Source organism: Manduca sexta, chromosome 16 (genome assembly GCF_014839805.1).
Source record: "Manduca sexta isolate Smith_Timp_Sample1 chromosome 16, JHU_Msex_v1.0, whole genome shotgun sequence".
In the NCBI taxonomy this organism is placed as follows: Eukaryota; Metazoa; Arthropoda; class Insecta; order Lepidoptera; family Sphingidae; genus Manduca; species Manduca sexta.
In genome coordinates, this window is record NC_051130.1 from 8,517,677 (window position 1) to 8,544,278 (window position 26,602).

A 26,602-nucleotide genomic window follows, 5' to 3' on the forward strand; every position below is an offset into this window, starting at 1 on the left:
ATTAAATACTTTATTTATGACGTAGGCGAACAAAGTTGCACTTATGATACGTCAAAACTGAAGAACACTTAAGATCGCTGATATATAACTACGGACATTTTAAATTACGGATAATAAAGGCATAAGGTAAAGTTTGCCAGCACAGGTTGGCAGGTAGGGCGAAATATAAGGCTAACACGTCGCGATCTTCACCGGTGAGGACATGAACACTAGCCTATCTAACCTGCCAGCCTTTCACTACCTACCTAAATGAAAGTTAGTGGAATGAGAAAGGTAGAAAGAAACTACGGGCTTACGTTTTTTGGCAAAAATTATTGTTCATTACATTTTTTGTATTTTTTTTAGTTCCAATAGTTATATAAGCTAATGCACCCACATCACCGATGATATAGAGTTCGAATTCGGAGATCGACTCTCTACAAACCTATAACCGCTCGTAGTACATTACAATCTCTACAGCTCTACCACCCATAAAGAATCTATCCATGAGGCCTACGTATGTGTATTCTTTTTTATAGCGTTAAAGAGGGAAGATTTAGGATCACTTCCTCTTAAAGTATTAATCTTCATCGCTGTTTATAACCCTTCAGTCTTCTATTTATTTATTTATTTATTTATTTATTTATTTCAACTTTATATACAGTAAATGTATACAGGCGGACTTAATGCCTGAGTCTTCTAGTCGTCGTTATTGACCAAGGCTTTTAATATAGACGTCCTTTTCATTATCAACGAGGCTATGTGCACTTTGGTCAATTTGTAATTTCGAGGTATTGAAATAATCTCTTTTCTATTAAAAAATAACAAACATATAAACAAAATGATTAGTGTGATTTATTAAGCTTTTATTTAGAAAACACGTAAACAACTTTAAAATCATTCACTAAAAATACAGACAAGTAAGTAATTCCAAAGAAAATAAACAGTTTCTCTACCCACATACATTTTATTGTCACGATAACAAAATTAGAATTTTATTTTTATCTTGCACTGTTCTGTGATGAATAAATTATTTTTATAATCTACGTAAACGTAGTAATGACGTATGCGAAAAATTTCTTTGAATACAATGCCTTAGCATCACACCCACTTCAAGGTGAAATATGGTAAGTTCTCGAAGGGCACCTACGAATCTAGAATGAATAAATCGTTCAGTTATTTCAGTTTTTAGTGTAATCATTGCTATTGTGACCATGATTTTGGATGACGTATCGGGGATATTATTTCGAATACTTTAATTTTTTTTATGTTACAATTTCTATATCTAGAGTAGAGGGAGATTAGTACATCCGTCCAAAATTTAAATGCACACATATTCAGCTGACAGCATTTGCTTTATATAATACGGCAGGATAGGGATATTACCATTATATCTGGTACATTATATCCAACTAGGTTTAAATGTGGCTCCGCCCGCGTGAAAAAGGTTATATGGATAAATATGTTTCCCGAGCTCAATAGTAGAACTTAGTAGTAATGTAGCTTTTTATTTATGAAAAATATTTCAAAATCGGTTTCGTAATTCCTGAGATTAGGGCATTTAAACAAGGTCATCAGCTTTATGTATTCTTATAGATATTGCGGTAATATATCCTTTTTTAGTAAATAGTAAGTATTTTATAACCGCATTTTATAACATTAATATTTATTTATTTATTATTAACGGACTGCTAACGAAGTTTACAATTCAATTTAAATCCACACATGTATATAGTAACAGTCTCTTATGTAATTGTAACTCTAGTTACAAGCAGTCACAGCATGAGCCACAATATATATTTTCAACCTTAAACAATAATTACTCTAATAATGTTTAGTACAACTGCAATAAAAATACGTAAAATCTTATATACTATTTATAACAAAAGAGAAAAAACAAAACATACATAGTTAACATTCAGCGTTACTCAATAATTTACGTCTAAATTGTAATAATTTATCACCAAAAATATCGACGTCATTACGGAAACCAACTGTTTGGTTGTACAGAATAGACAGGCGAGGAACAGGAGCTTGCTTCCCTTTATTAGTTCTATTGAACCGAACATGAAATAAGGGTCCAGGTTTTCGAGGCGGTCTATTTGGTGCCATTAATAAAAACTTGTTAAGTAAATAAGGGGCATCTATTACACCATTCATAATCTTATGTAGGAAGAGTAAATTCAAAAAATCTCTTCTATCACTTAGAGACTGTAAATTAAAATGTATAAGCTTTTCTTTATAAGATTTAATATGGGCAGGTGGTCTAAATCTGTATGACAAATGGTAGAGTAGTTTTTTTTGAACTTTCTCTATTCTATTAATGTGTATTTTATATAATGGTGACCAGACAGCACTACAGTAATCCAATAATAATAATAATAATATTTTTTTACATAGATTCACTTTACAGTCTCACACACAGTGCTGACTTTGCTAATACAAGCCATGTGTCATAGGTTTCGTGGATTTGTTTTTATTATTAAAAAGCTTCTCGTTTTCTTATCTTTTGGACCTGCATTACAATACCTAACAGTTGAAGAAGTGTTTGCGGATGACACAAATATAAGTCTAAATACGGGGTTCGAATTAGCGTTTCTTCGTTTCATAATTGTATTATCGTCCGCTGCATGTGGACAGGTATATGAAGTATGATTAAAAACGCTTATGAAGATTGAATTGAAGTGAAAACATCTGCTAATGTGGAGATGTTATGTAGGTTGTAGAAAATCTAACTGCGGGGTAATAGATTGCCTCGCTCTGCCCGGGGTATTATAAACGCATTTACATCAGTTAACTACATTTATATTTATGCAATATTTTCTTCATGCCATTAAGACTTATAACATGTGAGTCTAAACAATTTGGATATTTTAAATAACTCCCAAAAACCGGATCTGCTTTCTATTGAAATCTAGATTATAGTTCCCAGTCCCAGGAACGGACAATGAATTGTCACTCTACGGCCTGCAAGTTCAAGGTGTGTTTCCGATGAATCACATCGGTGTGGGCTGCTGAAAATTCTATTTAAAACACTTGGACGAACCGACAGCCAGTAGTCGAACGACTGACACGAGCAAACAACAGCAGCGCGCGCCTGCAACGAACAAAATCCAATACAAGGTGCGTAGTGCTGGACATCGTACATCAACTTTTAATAGTGCATAGTGGTCTATAGCGAAGCTTGCTGCTCGGAAAACGTATGTTTTTAATTAGTGTTTGTGTGGTGTCAAAGATTCAGTGTTTAGTGTTATTTTTTTAATAATTTTAATTTTGTTATTAAACAAGTTACGCGTTATAGCGAGTTGTATTAAAGTTTGTGGATCTCTTTAGTTTTGTCGCATCGTTGGAGTCTTATCGATAAAATAGACCGCGATTTTTGGTTATCTAATTTTTATTTGGACTTAAATGATCCAAACAAATTTATACGTTTAATTTTATGAAAATACTTATTACTAAATTAAATTAAATAACGTAACATTGTTCAATATTTTTCTGCATGTGTTGTGACATTCGCAAGCTCTTCTTTAAATATTCAAGATTTTGATATTTGACTTCCCGTAAACTAAAATAATTATATATAAGAACTATTTATAAGACAGTATTTCACAAGTCTTCGGCATCATCATTCTAATCTGATAAATACATAGAGCAGCGTTTGACAATATAAAATTTACGACCAAATTAAATAACGAAAAACAAAATAACAAAAACCTACATAGTATTCATAGCAAGAAATTTAGTTCAGTCAGTTGCATCACATCTAAATAGTTCACAGGTGAATCACTCGTGGAAACGTTCCAGAACAATATTTGGGATTTCAGATACTGCGTTCATTAAATCTGTGCGACCAATACAAATAGCTTTATACAAACAATGTTATTACATACAAGAAATTAATCAGTCTACTTATTAAATAAAGGTTATTTAAGTATAACATCGGTTTTATAAAAGTAATAAGAATGTATATGGAAATTTTGATAATAATTTTCTGGTTATTTTAGGTATCGTAAATTATTTGCGAGTCCATATTCGAAAACCCAGAATATAATATTGTTTTTTTGGTTGCAATTTTCTGTAGTTACGTCGTAGTACCTATATTTATAAATGCCGCGAGTATTATGTTTAAGTTTTTTAAGATCGCTATACTTTCAAAAATGTTGTAGTTCATTTAGTTTTTAAATTACTTTGTTATAGTTAATTTATCAATTGTTTATAAATATTTAAGTTTTTGTTAGGGACTTAAAAATCTATAGCTTGTATTTTTTAATCAATATTATTGCGACTTCATTCCATTGTCATGGATTATACAAATAATATTTCCATTAAAAATATTATCTGACATCCGATCTCAATCACAAAACGTTGATTTGCGTGGCGCTATTATTGGAAAATCAGTAAGCGCCGAGAATAAACTCCTCAAAAATATCCACTGTTTATCTGGTCTCGGTGAATGGGAGACGATGCTGTTGATTTATGGAATATGCGCGGTTTTATGTCTGTCCGCGTGTTTGGCACTAGTGTCTGCATTAAAATATCCAGTGCGATGATGCACATTTCAATGTACATTCTTATAGCAAATTAACGTTATTGGATTGATTTAGGTGTGGCCAATTTTTATTTGGTATATGTTAATATTTGTGGAATATTGTTCTTTCTACTGATGTTTGTTTTGTTGATGATATTACCATAGACTTTTTTTTTTTTTTTGGTTTGATTTACTCCTTAAGGAGAAGGCAAAGGCTCTTAGCCATACAGCCTATTTTACCATAGACTTCGCGGGTAAATAATTTTTTTGAAAGTTTTGGCTCACCAGCCAGTGTTTTTTTGTAACAATTTCAAAATGCACAAGATATAGAGCACGAAGTGCATTTCTGGATTAATGTGTGCTCTACAATTGTGCGCACTGTTTACTTTCATCGATATTTAAAGTTAATTAGTTTTAACTAGAATTATCTGTTTATCGAACACTAACGATCAACATATTATAATCTAATAAATAAACATGCCATTCCAGATGTCGATAGTACCAATGATGTTCCGTGACTGGTGGGACGAGTGGGAGCGCCCCTCGCGCCTCCTGGACCAGCACTTCGGCATGGGGCTGAAGAGAGACGAACTGCTGTCCTCCCTATCCTCCTTCCCTTCCACTTCACTCTTCAGGAATTCATACTTCAGGCCGTGGAGGACCACCCTCGCGCGCCAAGAGTCCGCTTCCACCATCAACCTGACTAAGGAGAAATTTGAAGTAAGTTTTAAGTTCTATTTTGTAGTAGATAATTTTGGAGTTGACATGGCACGATCTTTATATACTTAGCAGTAATTAGTTCGTAATAGTGGAGGATCGCTATTCATTTAAGAGTTTTGGTGAGGCTTATCCCAAATGTAGGATATCTGAAATGAATAATGAATTGCCTTTATAATATTGTTCTTTGCATTTTGAACCTATGGACATTGATAGAGTAACATGATGTAACTATAGTTACTCGCTGGAGCTGTAACTACGCGTTGTAAATTATATTATCGTCCATGTGCCACATGAACCGTGAAATCGTAAATTAGTTCTAAGGCTACCGACAAAGATTCTTGCCAACGGGTTAATCTATGTTTAGTCACGCTAATAAAGGAATGATCTCATTCTAGTAAGCAATAGAGTTCAGTATTTACAATTTCTCAGATTATCCGAGACTTCTAAATACTTAAATAAGTAAATAAAATTATAGCGATAATGATGTTTATGTGTTAAAACTTCTTATAAACCTCAGTAACTGCCTAGTCAAATAATTTCTCATATCCAAGTATCTAAGGATTTCAGATTTCAGACTATTCAAATCTCTCCAGCCATTTATCTCATTTATACAGAATATATATTTACAGTCCATATAACCTACCTATCGAACATTCCAGGTCATCCTAGACGTACAGCAATTTGCTCCAGAGGAGATCACAGTGAAGGCGTCAAACAACAGCGTCCTCGTCGAAGGCAAGCACGAGGAGAAACCAGACGAGCACGGCTTCATCTCGCGCCAGTTCACGCGCAGATACATCCTGCCTTCAGGCTACGAGATTGCGGACCTCGTCAGCACTCTCTCCTCAGACGGAGTCCTCACAATCACAGCTCCGAAACGTGCCCCGCCCAATGCTGGAGAAAGGATCGTTCCCATCACGAAGACAGGACCTGCGAAGCAAGCTGAGCCTGCCAAGCCCAGCTCGGAGCAGCCCCGCGAACAGACGGTGCCTATCGTCACTTCCCCCTAAACTATCCTGAGGTCACAGCCTCGTGCAATGCACAACGATCGAAACATAAATAGCATTTATTTAAGCCCGTCGTTGGCCAACGACGAGCAACGATTCGAAATGAACGAATTAGGTTTTATAAAGAGGAATGCAAAACATCATTATTTATAAATTAATAAATGATATACTAATTCATTGGAAGGTTTTATTTTGATTCTTTATCATGAAATCGTGAATATAAAATATAAACTTTATTTTATTACGTTTAATTTTATACGAATGAATTTGCGAATGTGATTCATAAAATTAAAATTCATAATGAATAAATTTACTAATATTTTTCTTGTACCTTTAACTAATTATAAAAAAAAAACAGATAGAAATCATGAATCAATAGTCTAATAATAACGGTTCATGGGATTATGACCAAGGTCGGAGGTGTTTTGTTTTCTTTTTGGTGGAAAATATAAAAAATAGAGGCCAATAAAGATACCTGATAGGTGGATGTCAATATCCTTAGGTGTTCCAACTACTTTGTTTCTGATGTGGACCTGGAATACTAGTCTCTTCCATCAGTATGATCATATATAGGGTTCAATCCCATTTTACGCAATATTTGCTCAGAATTTTACCTCTAAGAATTTCGTGCAGAAGATTCTTAGATATATTATTCGAAATAGATGTTTTATTATCATTTTGGTGTTTATGTTTTGAAAGCTATATCATTTTAGCGCCATCTCTACATCTTCCCAGGAACTGATTATGTTGTTTCAATATCTATGACACAGATGGCACTACCGTAGCGTAATCATGCGGCTCTACTATTATAATTAAATTTTTAATTAATCCTAAGACATATTCAACATATGCTAGTATTTAGACAAAGTAAACCAAATCGTGTGTTGTATCACCAGATCGCATTAGCCAAACCTCACAATAGGCTACCACAGACCTCGATTTATTGGCGAGAGAATCAATTGTGTGAGTTATTTGAAAGGGCCGCGAGGCGTACGCGCATGTTTATTCGCACATTTAAAGGACAACAGATTACTAAGAAACACTTAAAGCTCCGCCGTACAAACCGCGAACTAACATTAATGTTTAGCGAATGTAAAACGCCGCAGAAAGCAATGAGCGAGCGCTACGCACACCGGCAAACTGCAAATAACGAATAACTCCTTCACTAGTTAATGTAAAATGTGTACTGCGGCGAGGAGGGCTGGCACTGTCATTATTTAATATTCTTTTGGTTCCCAATTAATCTTTGGTTGCTGTGCAAGAAATTTTCTTAAGTATTTTCATTACATGTAGGTATAACAGATGCAAAAAATACACGTAATTACTTTGTCGTAGTAATCTTCTAGATATTTATTACAAAACGACGAGATAGAATTTAAAAATGGTACATGTTAGAAATATTTGGCAAAAGATTATAAGCACAATTATTGTACAACATTTTTCGTTTTTAATCAATAACAATTTATATTAAATAAATATAGCGAAAGTAGCTTTTATTTTATTTTCCGAAAGGGTCGTTTTTATTTGTTATTAAATTAAGAATATTATAGTAAATGAGAACTCTATGCCCAATAAAATCAATGTTACAGGAATCATGATAGCGCACTCTACCACTATGAAATAGGTCATTAAGAACAAAAATGTTAGGAAGGCGCAATCATTATAAAGGATACTTTAGGTGGCAGATATGTATGTAAGTAGTTTTCTCAGTAAGTGATTAATTTATAATCTTATGAGAAATAAATGATTCTTAAACCTAAAAAACCTATTGTATTGTAGGTTAGGTTGTAGTACTCGTGAGATACAATTTCCAATAAACCTTCTTGTTTCTTAGCCATAGTCTCTACCTCCTATTATTGCCAACCATATCTAATAAATATTAAGATTTTGTGCTACGAGCAACCCTGAATAATAACTCGTAAAATGTCATCCATACAAAATTTCTATAATTTGCCTTAGTACAATAATTTTAAACCTATTACTTTTATTCATATCAAATGTTTAAAATAGATAAGTGAATGAATATGAAACGGGTCGCTAAAAGCGTTTTGTTAAAGCGTGTGCGGAGTAGACCTCATACTTTGTTTCAATGTGGGTATAATAAATATTTTTTTTGTCAAGGGACTAGCGTTTTATTAAAAAATTTAATCGCGAAAACCTGTAACAGCGGACCAATAGAGCGGCATAGTCGTGAAGTTACAATCAAGTTCCTTAAGTAATTTAAAAAGGGGTTTTTGATACAAAAAATCAAAATTAATAATTTTTATATGAAAGTTTTAAGAGTATAGATCATTTATGTAAGTGTAAAGAAGAATAATATTAATTAAATATCTTATTGTAGATATTGAGTTTACTCATATGTTTATGAACAACCATTACGTTGCCCACTATTACATTATAGACTCTGCAATCTAGAGTTTGTTTTTTTATTATAAGCTCTAAAAAAAGTGATGCTGTGTGCACATCCCAAAGGAAAAAAAGAAAAATTACTGGATATTAAGTATAAACTCTCGGGATGAATAAGTATAAACTCTCGGGATGAATAAGTATTAACTCTCTGGATATTAAGAATATATTATGAGGAACGCAAATGACTGTAAATGAATTTATATAAGAAAGAGTATCATAGTAATGTGTACGTTTTATTTAATATAGTGTATTGAATAAATTCCTACTACCAATATAACTTCGTGATATGCAGGTTTTTATTTTATAACGTTTTAATGGTGTATGTGCAATGTGCAACCCACAGGCTCCGTATAGCTTACTTCATTAGGAATGTTTAGTGAACTACACTTACACCATTAATATAATCATAATATTATATAGGCAATGATATATCCTTCATAAATATTTAATTCATAACATGGAAAGAGGCACTGCCTACTCGCGAACGCGTTTTGTGTAAATATGTATTATTTTTACAGTCATTTGCTATTAATAGTATTTATGGACTATTTTAATTACGGTGAATATTTTTATCTATTACCTAGCAACTTTGTAAAGCTGGTATCCTGCTCAAAACAAACAAGTGACCATAAACAGAATAATATTGAAAACTAGTAGGTATCGCTTACCATCAGGCGAATGGCAAGCTCGTCTCGTCATTCAAAGCAATAAAAAAAAGAAGATATCTGATTATTGGGACTAAAGTTAATATTTTTGGATTACATAATCGAAGACTACAAAGTCTTTACGTAGAACATCTTGCGTAAATACCAATGTTAATATCGAAATATATTGTTAAAATTTACATTAACTTGATAGTTAATTAACAGAAAAATAGCATCGAAAACCTTACATTCGCTTACTTATGCGGAGACTGCCGCTCCCTAATATAGATTATGCAACAATGGGCGCTGTGCATATTGATTTTATTACATAATTATAAAGCATTTTTGGTCTCCATCCTCGTATATAATTGTGAACATAGATAACTAGATTTTAACACACAAGTACGCCGACCATCCAGCAAGTTTGTATAAAACAATTAGTTGATTTCGAAATGCGACTTGTACGAATACTCGTCAATTTGTGTCTAAGATTTCAACATATTGTGCTAATAGGACAAGCATATTTATATACTTAGCAAGTTATATACATACGTAGGTATATGTTGACGTATTTATCTACGAAAGGGACGAAACGCCATAATATTGACCACAAATTCCTAATTGGAATTACACAAACATATTTTATTTTAGAACTTCCAAAATTTTATTGTCCGCTTAACCTCGTGGTTTATAGACCAAGCAATTTATACAAAGATTTCATCATTTGTGTGTACCTAATTTAGCTCGAAGGCAAGGGACCAAGAGGGCATAATCCGAAGCGCTGGTCGGACCAGGTCGCCAAATGCCTAAATATGCCAATGAGCGTAGCGGTGCACCAAGCCGAATATCGCGCCTCGTGGAGGAGATTACTGAATGACCTTGGACGGGATCACGATCCTCAGTAATGAGGGGCCGACCGAAGAGGCTATTTAATTTTTAAAAATAAACCTAGTTACAAATTTTACGCAGTTAAGGTCCATCTTCTCTTCAGTCTGCAAGTCCACTGACGAATATAGGCCTCCCTTATGCAGTTAAGGTCCATAACTGTATTCGTTAGTCATACTAAAGAAATGAGTCCAATAAACTCAAAAAATGCGATAGTAATTATGCATATTAAACACATTACATTACAAAGAGCCGTATCTGCAAACAATTTCGCATTCGTCCGACTAATGTGTAAAATAAAATAGAGTTTAGCCGACATTGGTACGTGGCCTGTGTAATGGATCCCGTAGTCATGGATCACTCCGCTCTAAACGGAGTCCACTCCGCCGGGGAAGGGGGAGGGTGCGACGTGGAGTGGAGAGGGAGGGTTCATCAATCAGCCCGGAGCGATTATGGAAGACGTGGCGCGAGGTGTAAGAGTTTGGAGGCTGGTGTTTTAATGAAGAAAGACTGTGATATATTTTGAGACTTAGTGATGATGGATTTTATTTAATGTTCTTACGTAAAATTATAAAGTATTTGATAATAAGAGCGGCGATAGCCTAGTTGGGTGTGGAACGGACTGCCGAGTCGAATGTCCGCAGGTTCAAATCCCAAGGGTACACACCTCTGATTTTCTAAAATTATGTATGTATTCTTTGTGAATTGTCATTTGCTTTAACGGTGAAGGATAACATCGTGAGGAAACCTGCATACCTGAGAAGTTCTCTATAGAAATTTGAAGGTGTGTGAAGTCTAACAATCGGCACTAGGCCCGCGTGGTGGACTAAGGCCTAATCTCTCTCAGTAGTTGAAAAGGTCCGTGCCCAACAGTGGCACAGTATACAATCCAGGGCTGATATTATATAATATTATAAAAATAAAAGAAAAATCTGAGTCATCGAAATAAAACTATTATCTGATATCTTAACATGGTATACAGGGGAAAGCATTTTATGGCGACAACGACATAATTGAGAATTGTTTCAGTTAGTGAATTACGCGTTCTTCTTATATCATTGATTTAACTTGTCGAAGCATCTTCTAAAAACGAAGACAGAATCTAGTGTCCAATATTTTTTTTTGTTTGTAATATAAAATTGAGCCTAGAATATTTTTAACAATACTTCTTTTTGTTGAATCGTCAACCTCACATTGCGTCTTAAGAATACTAAAACCAATAGTAAACCATTTTTTTATTTGTAATCCATTGAATAATATTTTGTCGAGTAGTTACCTTTAAAGCCAGGTTTGCAATAAGTGCGGCACACACCGAAGCGCCTGCACTGTTCGACAAGCGATTGATCTGCCGGCCGTATTAATTGTTGCTGTCTGAACCTATGAGTACCTACTTACTAATTGCACGGTCTATTGTGTTTGTATGTTGTGTTTGATTAAACTTCGCCCATCTCGTACAGAAAGAAATCGATTTAGAATTTTTGAGTTTTGTTTTAAAGTCCATGACGAGATGAGGAACCGTCTTTTGGATGGTATGTCCTTAAATAGTTAACACCTCCCAAAATATTGAATTACGAAGCTCGCGGGATGCTGATTTGCGCTCGACATCTTGAATCATTACATGTTATGAGCCATATTAATAAATCCATTTCATATTTGTTACTAGTAGGATATATTTTATATCCGCCCGGATAGCGACCACACACAAGTAAGTGTGCAAGGTGTTAAAACCCGCTATAGTGGCCCACGTAAATGTGTCGCGTTCCGGGACTAACCTGTGAAAATCTGGTTCCAACAGGCCGGCATAATTGTGTCGACTGCCGAGGGGTAATCATCTGTCGTCAGTCGACATTCTATTGGACTCCGCTCCATTTACCATCCGGTGCAGTGAAGTCACTTTCCTTGTACGTATAAAAAAAACATGATATTAAGTAGACATTAACGGTATTGAACTATTTACTAAATATTACTTGAGCTGTTATTTAAGCGCCTGTAGTCAGTTGAATCAGCGCAGTTTAATAAATAATACTCAGTTGTCAAAATTCGTCCTATACTATGATTTCAGACATCATTTGAAATGTTGTTAATATCTATTAAATATCGACAATACTAAGCCGAAGATAACGTCTCGACTGACACCGCACTTCAGAGCGATATTGAGTTCAATTTCAATTCAAGATATTATTGAAAAAAATAAATTTGAAATTACCATGTATTAATTAGGTCCATATATCTCATAAAATTTAATAAAGCAAATAGATATTTTCCTTAAACCAAAACACAACAGTGGTTGCACCTAGACAGATGCTGGCATTTGAGTGCTTCCACTTAGATTAAGTACTCCATGTCAATCTCACGGATATGTAGTTTGGAGCTCTTAAGCGTATGAGGATTGGATCTTGTGTTTTTTCGTCTGTTTCTTTAGTAGACATTGAGATATGATTTAATGTCGTCTTCTTTTTATAATTGAATCATTTCAATTCTAGCATCTGTACATTATAAACAGATTTCTGGGGAACTTTCTCTAAAGTTTTTGAGGATTGTGATATTGAACTCCTCTATGTTATTTCTATGGTATATGTGTTTTTTTAAACAAGGTTAAAGCGGCTTGGGACCTACCAATAATACCTATAACAATTTTTGAGGGTAATAGTGATAATTTACCATCATTAAAGTAATCAGAACGTGTGTTCATCAAGAAGTTGAGTATGTTATATATTTGCTTATATCAGTGACTTATCTGTACTTCTGTATTGCTGATACCTATGGACATCTAGCTACATGTGGTGAGCCTTCCTTTGTTTTTGTCTTTTGCAATGTTAAAGTAAAAGTAACATTGAAAAAGTATTTATTTATTTTTAACGATTCAATGTCAATAAATTGTTGATTTATTACAAATTAATAAGGTGTAGAATTTGGTCAATCCTATTATATTTTAATGGTACTCAGTTTTGTATTCCCAAAAATAAAATAACCATATTACGAAAATCGTAAAGGATTGCATTGCAAACGACTTACAAAATCTCTTTAAGAACATTTTTCATGAAAAACTTTTGTTCTTAATACCAATTAAAAATCGTAGAACATTGTTTTTCTTTTAATTTGTAAGATGTATTTTATTAATTAGGTAATTGACGACTCTACTGAGGCTCTTACAGCTTCATTTCACACTCAGATGTTAGAAGATTTCATTGGATGGAGTTATAGTGCATCAAATTTTTTAAGATTACCAAATAATCATTTTCTTATAGAAATCATTTTTGGAAAAACAATAAGGATTACTGATGCTATTATAAACAATAGTATAGAGTTTTGTGTTGTTTTGAAATATGAACAAATATGTATCTATTTAATGTCCTAAATGATTAATTTATAACTAAATACTCTTCAATATTGGGCAATTCCTTTAAATAATGATTTTAACAATATAGGGAATGAAACTGAAGAAAGAATTTCCATTTTACGTAAAGTGACGATTAAAATTGGGGAATTAATTACTGTTACATCTATTTATCAGACATATTACAAATTGTCATAAAATTTTGTTATATTAATCGATTTTTTTATAAGATATGTGGGTATAACGCCCTAGAATAAGATAATTATTCCAACTGTGGTAATTCAGGAAAATATTTATTTTCCACATTAGTATCAATAACAAAGTGGAATAATTTAAATAAATTATGAGGTAGGAAGTTAATACAGCCACATGCGGGTTCATGGCTCACATTTTCCTTTTATTTATAGAACTTATTAGTTATCCAACTGGAAAATATAACGATGACGGTTACAATTACTTTTTACCTTTATTTGTTAATTATCCTTTGTTCTTTGTTCGAAGTTTTGCTTTTAAACTTGAACTTAATTTTGTGTTTTGATTATTAATCTTTCTAATTAAATCGTTTTTTATAATTAAACTCTGATATTTAGAAATCAATTTACCCTTATCTCGAAATCGGCAGGTAATATTTTAAAATATAGATACACTATTGATAAGCAATAATAATTAGCTTAATAAAATGAAAGGGCAGTATGATTATTCTACGGTATATCAAAATTTTAGAACTAAAGTGGAATTGTGTGAGTCAACGCACCCATGCTATGATAGTCGTGTGTTTTATCGACTCGTTATACCTAATAAAGAGTTCAACGCGTTTGATCAACTGGCTTCATGGATAAAGTTAATTATCTCATACTATTACAATAATTTTAATTGAAGTTGGTATAAAGTCGAAAATTGCATAAACTTTAAACGTGCATTAAAAATAACAAATATTTATTTTAATAAGTTTTTCCTCGAAACGACACCTCATTCATCGAGGCTCGCGATCGAAGCCTTTCACAATCATCTCACTCATTAACGAACAAACGAAACTCAAACGCTAACATCAAGTCACTATCGCTATTAATCACGCGCGATCGAAGCCGAGCGATTATTTTATAGCTCGAATAAAAACAATATAAGCGCAGCGGGCGGAGCGTATAACAGAAATATCAGTTTGATATCGGGCCGTATGATTCGCCGCCGCTCGGACGCCTTAAGGCGGGGCCTCACAGAGAGGGGCGCGAGCCGCCGCCGCTTGCCATACCATACCGTGCGAGCATCGCAGCCGCTCGTCCGTCGCGCCGGGTGTCGTCTCGTCTCGTCCCGTCTCGTTGCATGTCCGACGCGTGTGTGTGAGGCTTGCGCGCGCCTCGGTGCCTGTTCATTCCCTCGTGCCCCAAAACCGCCAAGATTCGGGTGAAGAATCGTGAGCCGGTGCCGGCGTACGCCATGGCCGACGCCGACCGTGACTCGGACCTTGGCGACGACAGTCCTGTGGTGAGTTTTTTGTAAATATGTTACCCACATTGATATGACATTTTACTTGTATAAATGTCATCATTACTACTAAACGTCTTTGCAAATTGATTTAGGCCTTATTGCGTTGCCGTTTTCGCAGCGTGACCTAACCTAACTATTCATTATATGATAATCACAAAATTAACTAGTTCATGTGTGCAAAACAATTTAAGTTTTGTAATGAAAAGTTAAAGCTTATAATTGGGATGCTTATTTGCATCCAATTGTTTTTTAAATACTATTCATTCAACAGTCAGACAGTGTCCAAGGTGACTCAGTACAATCAATTAAATGACAAATAATAAACGTCAGCCATATTTGCGATTGTATGTGAAGTGATAAGTAAGTTTTGATATGTTATCCGGTGACAAATTGTGTGTCGGTTGGGCATTCGGGTTGGTTTTTTATGAGTTTATGGTTGTCGCGGCTGACGCTTGTCAGTTGTCAGTTGTTGGCCTTCCGTTGTTATGACAACATGGTGATTAATTTGATACCGATAATATTGAAATTGATAATGGTAATTTATCAAATTGGTTTATTTTTATCAAACGTCAAAAATAACCTAGCATATACCTACAGTTGATATATGACGTCACTTCTATTTTTTTACAGATATAAATATTCTTAATAAAGAAAATGATATTAGTTTCATTAAAACATTACGGATTAAAGTTGTTTTGAAGGCACTCAAGCATCCAATTTGAACTGCGTTTTGTGCGGGTAGATTAAGTGGTTAACTACCGGCGTTTGATAAAAAAACCCATATGTTTTATGACTTACGAATCAAATATATACTCGCTATATGGCCACGAGTTTTCTTTTAACGTGGGTTTATCTAAATGTTATAATTATTACACTTTATTGCTTTATTTCTTATTTTGTCAAAAATTATGTCTTTATTTGTATCCATATTTTGTCACTATACTTTATAGATATAAGTTAATTCGATGTTTCCTCGTGCTGATTAACTATGTTATTAAAATAAGTCTTATTGAGACATAATCAATTTTAAATAAATAGGTGTTGAATTATAAATATTTTTTTGCCTACAATAAAAAATTACCAAAACACTTTGAACTAGATACTCAGTTTTATTAATAAAAATCTATCACTAAACTGGGACTAGATACTCAGTTTTATAATACTATATTTAATACATGTATAACGTATTGTGTCACATTTTGTAATAAAACATCAAGAGGTAGAGATATTAGTAATTTTTTAAACATAAAAATCGCACAAAATTTATCTAAGCATTGTTTTTTAAAAGAAAATTAAGTTAGAATCTTATAGGACAGGTACATAATACTTATCTATTGATAAGTGAGAATTCTGATTAAAATAGTTTCCAATTCTTGTATATTATTAAGTATATTCATTACATTATATTTATTATGAATTAAAATTAATTAACTGCCTCGGTGGCGTGGTTGCATTACAGTACGACTGTAGTGCCAAAGTCTCGGATTCGATATTGGAATTTCCTATCCAGTGTCAGTCCGTATGGATTGCCTGATATGGTCATAGGCTCGCAATCTATCACATCATGAGACGGTGGAAAAGTGGGTGCACAGTTGCGCCTCTGTCTATCCCTTTCGGGATAGAAGGGGTGGGTGTGTGAATCAAAAGTAACCCATGTTCATTAATATATTCTCGGTTTTTCAATGAAATCATAAACATTGCTCATTCTGACATTATATCCACATATAAATATTCACTGAATTAATAACAGCGAATTTCAGTGGTGAATTTCTTAAGGTAAGTGGGTTTAATAACCCGGCCGTGAAATAGAAATGCGCACGAGTTCTAAAACGCGAAACGTTTTTTACGTGCGCGGAACTGCGAGCAATATTAAGCCAATATAATTTCCTCAAACATGTATTACTGGGTAATTATATTACAATATAAACACGCGTGCACAATAAGAACGTGTATGACAATGCATAGTGCACTAGCGTAACTAATTCGCCTTGTTTTTACTGAACCTTATTGCTAATCTGGACATTGTTATAATGGTCTCAACGTATCGATTTTAGCCTCGGCCTTAAATACAGAAGCATAAAATTTGCTAAATGAAAAACTATTTACAAATGGACCACGTGGGGTTTAAAAAAGTCCCGTTCAATTGTCAGTTGTTTTGGTAGTCGACCCCAAGAACGGCGTCTGGTCTGGCGATGTTTAGCCTTTGTCCTCAGCAGGTAGTTTTTTGGTGGTATTGTTTTACAAAACATGATTCATCTGTCGCGAGAAATAGGTAATTTTAGTTCTCATTAAATTATGGTTATTATTTTATTAGTTTTAAATACTTGTTATGTAAAAGATTTTGTGGAACTTATATATTTTTTTACACACTATCAATATCATTTTGTAACATGAATTAATAATTAAATTAAAATAAATATGAACACTCAATTAATCAAACGTTTTGCGCATTAAATGTTCACATTCATTTGAATAACAGGCAGGTACATTTTTTGTTAATATTTATTGCAAAAAATATGCATATCAAGATGGCGATGGCCTACGCACATGTGTTGCCAGCGTCCGGACTCCGGGCGGCATCAACAAAATGGCGCCGTTATGATTATTAATAACAAATTCGGCTCTCGCGATACTGTTTCAAGTTTATTTTATTGCCAGGACGAAGGACGATCCTTCGCCATGTGCGCCGACTCTAGGAAATTTGACTGCACATTGTTTATTTAGCGGAACAGTTTTTGTGTTTCATTCATTTTGAAAAAAGAACCGCATTGATTTTACGTTTGGCGTCATTTTTTTGTAATGTCACATTTTTTACTTGATTCAAGTATATGTGTCACAAGAAATTCTCCATTCTCGACAAGAAGTTCATTCGAGAAAACCGATATATTAATTTATTTATGATTATAAATCAAATGACAATTTTTATCATTAGCCATGTCACATCACAGTTTTAAATGATAAGGATAAAGAAACTTAAATGTTACAGGGGTTATCATTTAACACCCTTTAGCTATTCATTTGTATTCATACTATCCCAGTTCCCACGGATAATAGAGTCTACTTTGGATATATTTTGATATTTTCGCAGATTAGTAATTTATCTAGAGTTGATGCTCATTGTAAACTATTTTTTTTGCATACATTACTCTTGGATAGGTTTAGCAAAAGAACGAACATAATAAACTCTTTCATTGAAAAATGAAAATTGCAGAAATGACTAGTCAGATACTATGACATAATAATTCTTTAAAGCCCATATGTATCAAATAGTACCGAGTTTTTTTCTTACTAACCTAGGTTTACTCGTATCAAAATCATATGCAGCTACGACATAATTAAAATGATCTATTAACTGTTACAGTCGAGATAAGATTCGTTTCATTTCCATAAATCTGCTCGGTTTATAACCATAAATCTGTCTATAGAACGAAATTGATTATGAGCATCCACCGCGCACGCAAATCACCAAATTAATGGAAAACTCAAGTGTTCTAACGATGCAGACGAGATCTGAAGACTTTATTATCGCTTACCTGTATAAGACATCATTAGCCGCTTATTTCTGTCCTGGACACGTATAATGTTTGCTTTCTCAATCATTTATTCGGCGGCGGCTTGACTGCGGCGACATCTCACGGGAGGCCAGCACGCACGATTTATTATCCCCTCTCCGCGAATAGGCCACAAATTAATTAATCAAAGCTGCCTGTCTTTCAGTGCACAATCGCGGTAAACTTAGCTCGGGTCCTTATGTGCCGACGACTTCCCTTTCCTGTCGACACCGCGCAACACCATTAATTGAAATAATTGGCACGTCCCGGGATTTATTTTTTCGCGCTGACAACACTACGGCACTTTGATATTAATTTTAATTATGTTTGTTATATTTTAGGAGATGTCAGTTGGCTTACGTGTTTGAATCAAATCCAAATACAAAATGAACGATGCTTACATGAATCATTGCTTTGATGGGAATGTATTTACATCTTGATTGAAATTGATATTGCTTTATGTGACCGACTTGTGTTAATCTTTTTCTTTAATGTCTGTTGTAGTTGTACCTATGAGTCACGTAAAACAAAACGCATGCATTAACACACCTAGCAATAAATCTACATACTTTCTCCATATATTCAGTTGTATCTAGTTGCTTTTTAATTTAATACACCCTATATATAACCCTATATAACATACATAAGTTAAATTTGTCCTTTTATTCGTCATTCGATTAAACTAAGACCTCATTCGTCCACTATAATCAATAAGATATAACTGAAACATGTTTAAATCACTATAAGATCAAGAACTCCATAAACATTCAGATTTTAATGAACAAAGATGTGGGTGATAGTAAAGTGGGTGCCCTAGTTGCGCCTCTGCATACCCCTTCGGGGATAGATGCGTGATGTTATGTTTAATGAACAACTTATTGACTAAACATTTACGATATATAATGCAAGTCACGTTTTAAACTTCACACAAATAATATCAATTGTTACATTGATCTGTATTGTAAATTTTTTGCTCATATTATGCTCTATATTGATCTCGCATGTCTTTCTTTGCTCGTAATTTAAGTTTTGACAGGTGGTACCCGGTACCTGGGCGCGTGCTCTTTGACACGTCACCTGTGTCATTCGGCAATAGATATGGGTCGGTGTAGGGGTTATAGGTGATGACTTTATTATAATATTGTGTAGTAGCGGGGCTAAATATGTTCTGTGATGTTTTCATATCATTTAGCCTTTTTATAACCTATACTTAAATACTTTATTTAAGTGATGACATTGTTATATAGTTTGTCCCTCTCTTGAAAATTTGCCGTGCCCTACAAGGTTCATGATTATGTCACGTGGATTAAAATGTAACATCTTTTGTATAAAATGATTGTGGAGGGCAATAAACTTTGAATTTGAATTTATTATATTGTGTAATAGTTGGGCTAATGTTCTGTGATGTTTTCAGTTCTTTTTTATGACCAATATTTAAATATTTTATTTAAATATAACGGTAATATTGTCATGAATCTTTATCTAAAGAATATTATTCTGAATGTCAGAGACGGGTAATTTGATGTTTCAAGATGTGTTGATAACGGCAATATGAAGATGACATTTTAAATTACAAATTATAGTTTACTGATTGAATATTATTTATATATAATATAATAATATCAGTCCTGTATTTACTGTCTCACTGCTGGGCACGGGCCTGCTTTGCTACTGAGAGGGATGAATAAGGATATTATTTGGCAAAAATAAATCTAATATAATCCAACATTAAATTTGAAAAGACATTTCAAACATAAACAATTGATCTAAATTAATTAATCACTTAAAAATATCCTAACATAAAAACGTTACCTAATAAAATAGCAAAATATTTACACAAAACACTTATGTATACTTAAATAAACATTTAAATCCAACAAAGTTCTGAAATGGATTTAAAAATTATTAAAAACTCTTTGAAGTTACAATGTGTATATTTTTTACGACACGTAACCCACAATCGGTCGTCAATGGCTGTGGGTTTTAACGAGTAATAGATAGCTGTGTTAAATTTTGGCAGGTGGGAGCTACCTGGGTCACGTGCTCGTACACGTTTCATATCCATTGGGGATAGTATGTTAGTAAGAAGGTTAACATCTCTGCCTACCCTTGATAAGGGAAAAAGCGTGATGCTATGTAATGTGTATCTTTTATTTTATTTATTAGGCACAGAAATTATGTACAAAGGTACTTGTATAATGTATGTATGTATATTATATGTATGTATGTATATTATTAAGGCGACATAAGCTGTCAATTTGTTGGTGAAACCGTACAGGGCCCTTATTCTGTATGATAGTGTAAACGCGTAACGCGGCCGTGTCATGTTATCTTCGAGAAATGTGCGTGGAATGGTATTCTGTAAGCCAAATTTCTATAGTCCTAAACATGATGCGTTGTGTTACGTGCTTGTTACACACTGTCAAAATAACGTGCGGGATAGAGAATAAGGCCCCTGCTCTATAATATTTACGGTTGCTTAAGAAACTGTTAGATGACGTCAGCATTATGCCTATTTCTTTCAATTTTTGGATTGTAATGTTTCTCAATGATTTGGATTACCCTGTACTTACAATTAAGTTCAGTATATTATTTTTTATATTTTAGAAAAAATTACATAGTTCATAATAGAATTTGATCTCAATACTTGTCTTATAATGTAAACAGAAATCTAAGTATATATTTTGAAACCAAACTGTATCTGTATTAAAAAATATATTATTTATATATCATTTTCTATTATATTTTTACAACGATGTTATATTTCATATTAATAATAACGTGTTTACGTGATCAGAAAAATAAAAAAGTCGCCATGTTGTGGTGCAATATTTAACTAATTTCGTATAGCTAAAGTAGGTCTTTTATTTCACTAGTCAAGCTATTACTAAATTATTGTTTCTATTATATTTCTAGTGTACATTTAAAACATAAAAGTAATAAATTTGGTCAATGATCCATTTTCTAGAATAGTTTAGAAAAAAGGAATTATAACAGAGATATTACTCCTTAGAGTCTAGAATGATTAATCTAGAATCCAGTTGAAAATAATTTAATGTTTGATGTGACAGGCAGGAAATGACAGTAGGCAAATCGTGTACGTGGAGTGATGTGTATTTTTATTTTTGTTTTGGAGTGTGTCCACCTGCCTGTGTAAGAAATGTAAACTGCACACTTGTTTAGGTCTATTTGTCATAATTCAACATCTAACAGGCCGGCATAATTGTGTCGATTGCCAAGGGGTAATCATCTCTCGACAGTCAATATTCTATTGGACGTCACTCCACTTATCAGGTGCAGTGGCGTCACTTTGTCGAGCAACAAAAAAAATATGATAGTCATAATAATCAGCACTTTTTGCATAAATTACTATACCACGTGATATACGTATTTTGTTTTCAATATTCAATAAAAAACGAGAGAACAAACACCAGTCACATATCAAAACGATATTTTTTCAATACATTCAAATATTTCGATTATTGGACACAAATCCTTTGTTAAAGATTGTGATTTGCATACAAATAAAATGGCTGACTCGACAAAAGAGCCATTGTCACATTTCTTTACACAGAAATCGAACTTGATCCTTTATCTCTCATTTATATTCAATATATCTGTCGTAAATAATCATATTGACATTCAATATTTATAAAGGAAAGGTTGCGTGGGTTCTCCGGGACTCTGTCACACTGTTGCGTAATAACTATCGGTTTAGGACAAAAAATATGTAAAAAATACTATCTTAATACTTGATGTATACTTCATTAATTCTTTGTCTATGCAAGGTTTTTTAATTGACTTTTTCTAGCGAAAGCAATAATCTTTGCAAACTATATACAAAATATTTTATTCTCGATGTATGTGATTGTCAGTTATGACCGGTGTGACGTTATGTAAATTATTTTATGCGAATGATCGATAACAATAATCTCAGTTTTTTACTGGTTTCATAAAGATGATAATATTAATATTATCTTCGGTATTATAATTTATAATGTTACCAGCTTTTGCTCGCGACTTCGCCCGTGTTAACGAGTTTTCCGGGATAAAAGTCCCACTGAATATTTTCCCGGGATAGAAAGTAGCCTATAAACTTCTCAGGGTCTTACACTACCACCATACCAAATTTCATAAAAATCCCTTCGGTAGATTTTGAGAAATACGTTCACAGACAGACATAAAAGGGACTTTGTTTTATAATATGTATAAAGATAGATGTTGGTGGACTAAAAAAAAGAGGTGGTGGAATAAAAAGAGTTTATTTAATTAACACGATTAATCCTTCCGTTACGCGACTGTGTAACTCACGCCCTTGCACATGTTATTGTGTGACAATGGATGTACATAATTCTATTAATAATATCTACATATAAACACTATCTGATGGTTACGCGAACGGGGGCAAAAGTATTCGCATCTCATTCTGATACTAATGATATTGAGGCTTGCGCAATCGGTCGGGTTATCTGCATCCCAAGCCACTTGTATTGACGTCGTGGCATTGTGTCGCTTCATGCTTGATGGAAAAATTTGAATAAGAACTACCATGTACAGTATCAAAGTGGTTATCGTTTGTTAGATATCGGATATTGTATGATTTATTCGTTAATGTAATGTCACCGTGTGGGTTATAAGAAATCTTTAAAAGTTGAGTGCAGGGTTAAACATTGACTAGTAAAGTGATTTTTCTTTCACTTCTCTTTGTTTGGATGTTTTATCGTTTTTAAAGTCAAATTCAATACATTCTTTGCGATTTTTTTTTACTGCGAAAATGAAACTATATGGATAATTATAATATTAAATTAATATAAAAACGCAATCGGAATTTAAAAGTCCACATTAAACACAGAGATATAATAAATATTGTAGTATATAGCAAACGTAAATAAATATAATTTTAGTAACCGTCCCATAATACATGATGGATGACCCGACATTTCTATTAAAGGGTTAATTATGACTGACATTCTAATAGAATTTAATAGTTCACAATAGAAAAGTGCAATCCGATTTTTTTTGCAATTTTGTCAAACGAAAGCCCACTTTATACAATTACATTTAAAACCGAAACAAACTTTAATAAAATAATAATTTTACTATTTGTAATATAACTTGCAGTGAAATTCGTTCCAACATAGTCATTGTTATAATAAATTACGACTTTATTTTATCATATCAACACATTTATTTATGATTTGATTGGAATGTTTTACAACATAATTTATTGCGAGCGTTGTAAAATAAATCGATAAGGTTTCTCGAACGTTATACCTCAAGGCATTTTTCTATCAACTATTAATTTATAACATATTATTAAATTAGTTGGAGTAAATTAAAATACACTCAAACGGTTATTGTAATAAAGTTAAAATTGCCTTGTAAATGTAATGTTTATGATAGTACGTTTCGTTGTAGTTCCGGTAGTTGGTTCGCGGGGCGCGGGCGCCCGCATGACTAGAAATAATTCACTCCGCAATACCTTCCCCATTGGTTAATATGGCGTTCATATTAATAGTGTTGATTAAAATATGTTGGTTAACGGTTTCTACTAGTTTTATGATATGTTGCCAATTATAGCGTGATGATTGATGTCCTCAGTCAGAAATAATTGTTTGTGAACAATGCAACTGAACTTGCCAGATGAAAACTTAAAATATCATGGGCTGTATTAATAGATGCATCTTAATTCAATTCTTAAGTGCGATATCAACTGAGACGCTGTCAAGTTAAGGCCAGCATCTTAAGTCATCGCTGTTTAACAAACATATATAAAAAAACATTTCAAAAGATAAGTATCTTAAGTCACAGCATATGACGGATTTTGACAGTCGAGTTTTATTATACAATGCTAACTCAAATACAAGTGCTCAATTTACAGCTTAAGTATTCTTTATTAAATAGTTCAATACCTTACATCTCTACTTAAGATTCTATTAAAATGTAAGATTGGTTTTAATAGTACCGCTCTTGGTGTAGTTTATTTAAAAAGTACAAAATAATATACTTAGTGACTTAATAATAATTGTAAGAGACATTTGGGAAGTAGACGATTTATATTTAATTACTTAAATGTCTATTTATATTTGAACTGTTGGTACTTTTGCATTCGGACTAAACTGTGATAAACTACCGTTCCGTTTTTTTTTGTTTGGGTTGCCAATTTTCAATTGTTTCTATATGATTGAGCAATTCAAATGTAGAACTAAAATTGGCCGTATAGGTCCATATTATAAAGCCGGCACGATGATTACAACTGCCAACAAAAATTCACATAACTGCCTAACACATACGACAAAGTGCATCGCCGCTCGAGTGTCTGTCATTAGAAATTGTTCCGCAAGTGGTCAATTTGCATGTCGAGCGTTATGGGTCGTGTACTTTATTGTCATTAATGAGAAGGCGGCTGTCTTCTGACGACATTTTATTCAAATCCGACGGGGAAATGTCACGCGTTGTTTCAAAAAGTAGAAAGTTGACAGCAAGTCGATTCCGAATGACCGCGCTGCAGAATGCAAATGTAGTTAATGTTGATGATTCAGCTCCCTTATCGTCAGAAGACGTGGTGAAAACCCCGTAAAGGTAGCTGAGGTTGATGTTTCGCGTTCTGATGTTATCTGATGTAATTCTAGAGTCCTTATGTGATGTCATGTTTGGCCTAAACATTTATTACTACTTAAGATCATTCTAGTTATTTTCTGTCCAAAAAAGGCATAGAAATTATTAGGGAGGTATGTTAATGATTCCAACCTGCAGCTGCGCTCTGTTCCGAATCGTACCTTAAGGCAGCCATTTAATTGTGCACACGGTGTCGTCTATTTAAGGCGATACCTCAAGGTCCATTTTCATACATTTTGTTTCGGCTTTAAAATTTCGTCATATTAAATTTTAAAGGCCGAAATATCCATGATTATTAATTATTTTTACGTTTTTCTTTCAACTGCGAGAACTAATCACTGACTAGACGTGAATTTAAATTCTTTACTTGCCAATACTTGTTTAGTTACCCAGATTAAAGCCGAAACAAAATGTATGAAAATGGACCTTGAGGTATCGCCTTAAAAATGATAATTTAAAATGAACTATTGGTTGAATTGCCGTAGTTATATAAATAAAAAATAATTATAAAAGTATATGGATTAATACTTATTATTAAATATTTACAAAAAATGAGATAATAGTTTCTATTGAAACTTATTTGATATTTTTTTCTTTTTAGTGGCTCACCAAACTGGCAACCCCGACCCTGATGGTAAGTTCAACATAAATCCAGTCAGCGAGAGGTGAGAGAATCACTTTCTTATAGCAAGGGTTTTTTCTTTATACCGTCTTTGGTTAGGCTAAGGCGACAGTTATCATACTGCCAACTAAGCTATGCACAATACATAGTTTCTTGGCCACTAGAGAATAGAGACGTTCTATTAACGTTGCACATTTTTTAAAATTATTTTTTGTAAAAAGGAGTTTTGTGGGATTAAAAGTCCCGCCTTATATTTTCTCGGAGTATAATGTAGCATTTTTATGACTGAAAAAATAAATCAGTTTAGTAGTTCCTGAGATTAGCGCGTTCAAACAAACAAATTCTTCAACTTTATATATTAGTGTATAAAATGCATTTTGGAAACGGTTTTGAACTGACATCATACAGAGATAACCTGAAAGTAGTATATTACGTTACAAAATCTAGTTTTGTTGTGTAATCTGCCCCAGTTTTGCTGTATTAAATAATGAAACTATGCAAACGTTAATTATTCAGAATTATGCGTCAATTAACGTTTATTTTTCATACCAAATGGAAAGTGTTCCAGCCGTGACGACACATTCTAAGAAATGATATCAACAGAGATTATTCATATCATTGTTCAGGTGGTATCCAAAATACATCTTATTGATAATGAGTAATCGATGAGTGTACCCGCTTATAAACGTATGCGCGTTAGTCATCTTATAAATTAAATGTAAATAGGAATTCGTGAGATAGCGGATGGCCGAGTTACGATATTTCGATTATAATTTGAAAAGTAAATAGCAGCCATTGTTAATGTATTTTATAAGGA

General features: G+C 33.4%; 2 protein-coding genes across 5 annotated transcripts in view; both read left to right on the forward strand.

Annotated features, from left to right (window-relative positions):
- The first annotated feature begins 2,976 nt into the window (after window positions 1–2,976).
- Window positions 2,977–6,411, forward strand: LOC115444237 (protein lethal(2)essential for life). 2 transcript variants are annotated; one of them, XM_030169932.2, is made up of 3 exons: window positions 2,977–3,102; window positions 4,997–5,227; window positions 5,887–6,411. In XM_030169932.2, exons 2-3 carry the CDS (start codon window positions 4,997–4,999, stop codon window positions 6,235–6,237), a joined length of 582 nt encoding a protein of 193 aa, XP_030025792.1. In that variant the 5' UTR covers window positions 2,977–3,102; the 3' UTR covers window positions 6,238–6,411. The 2 variants fall into 2 exon arrangements, with proteins under 2 accessions (XP_030025792.1, XP_030025793.1); XM_030169933.2 differs by having other exon boundaries at window positions 3,034–3,179.
- Window positions 6,412–14,740: 8,329 nt separating this feature from the next.
- LOC115444226 (protein dead ringer) overlaps window positions 14,741–26,602 on the forward strand; it is a 128,807-nt gene continuing 116,945 nt past the window's right edge. For 2 of the 3 annotated variants that reach the window (XM_030169915.2, XM_030169916.2), the window contains exons 1-2: window positions 14,741–14,991; window positions 25,765–25,797. In XM_030169915.2, the coding sequence (XP_030025775.1) occupies window positions 14,944–14,991; window positions 25,765–25,797 (81 nt within the window). In that variant the 5' untranslated portion in view covers window positions 14,741–14,943. The remainder of the gene's footprint in view (window positions 14,992–25,764; window positions 25,798–26,602) is intronic. The other variant, XM_030169917.2, reaches the window with a different exon arrangement.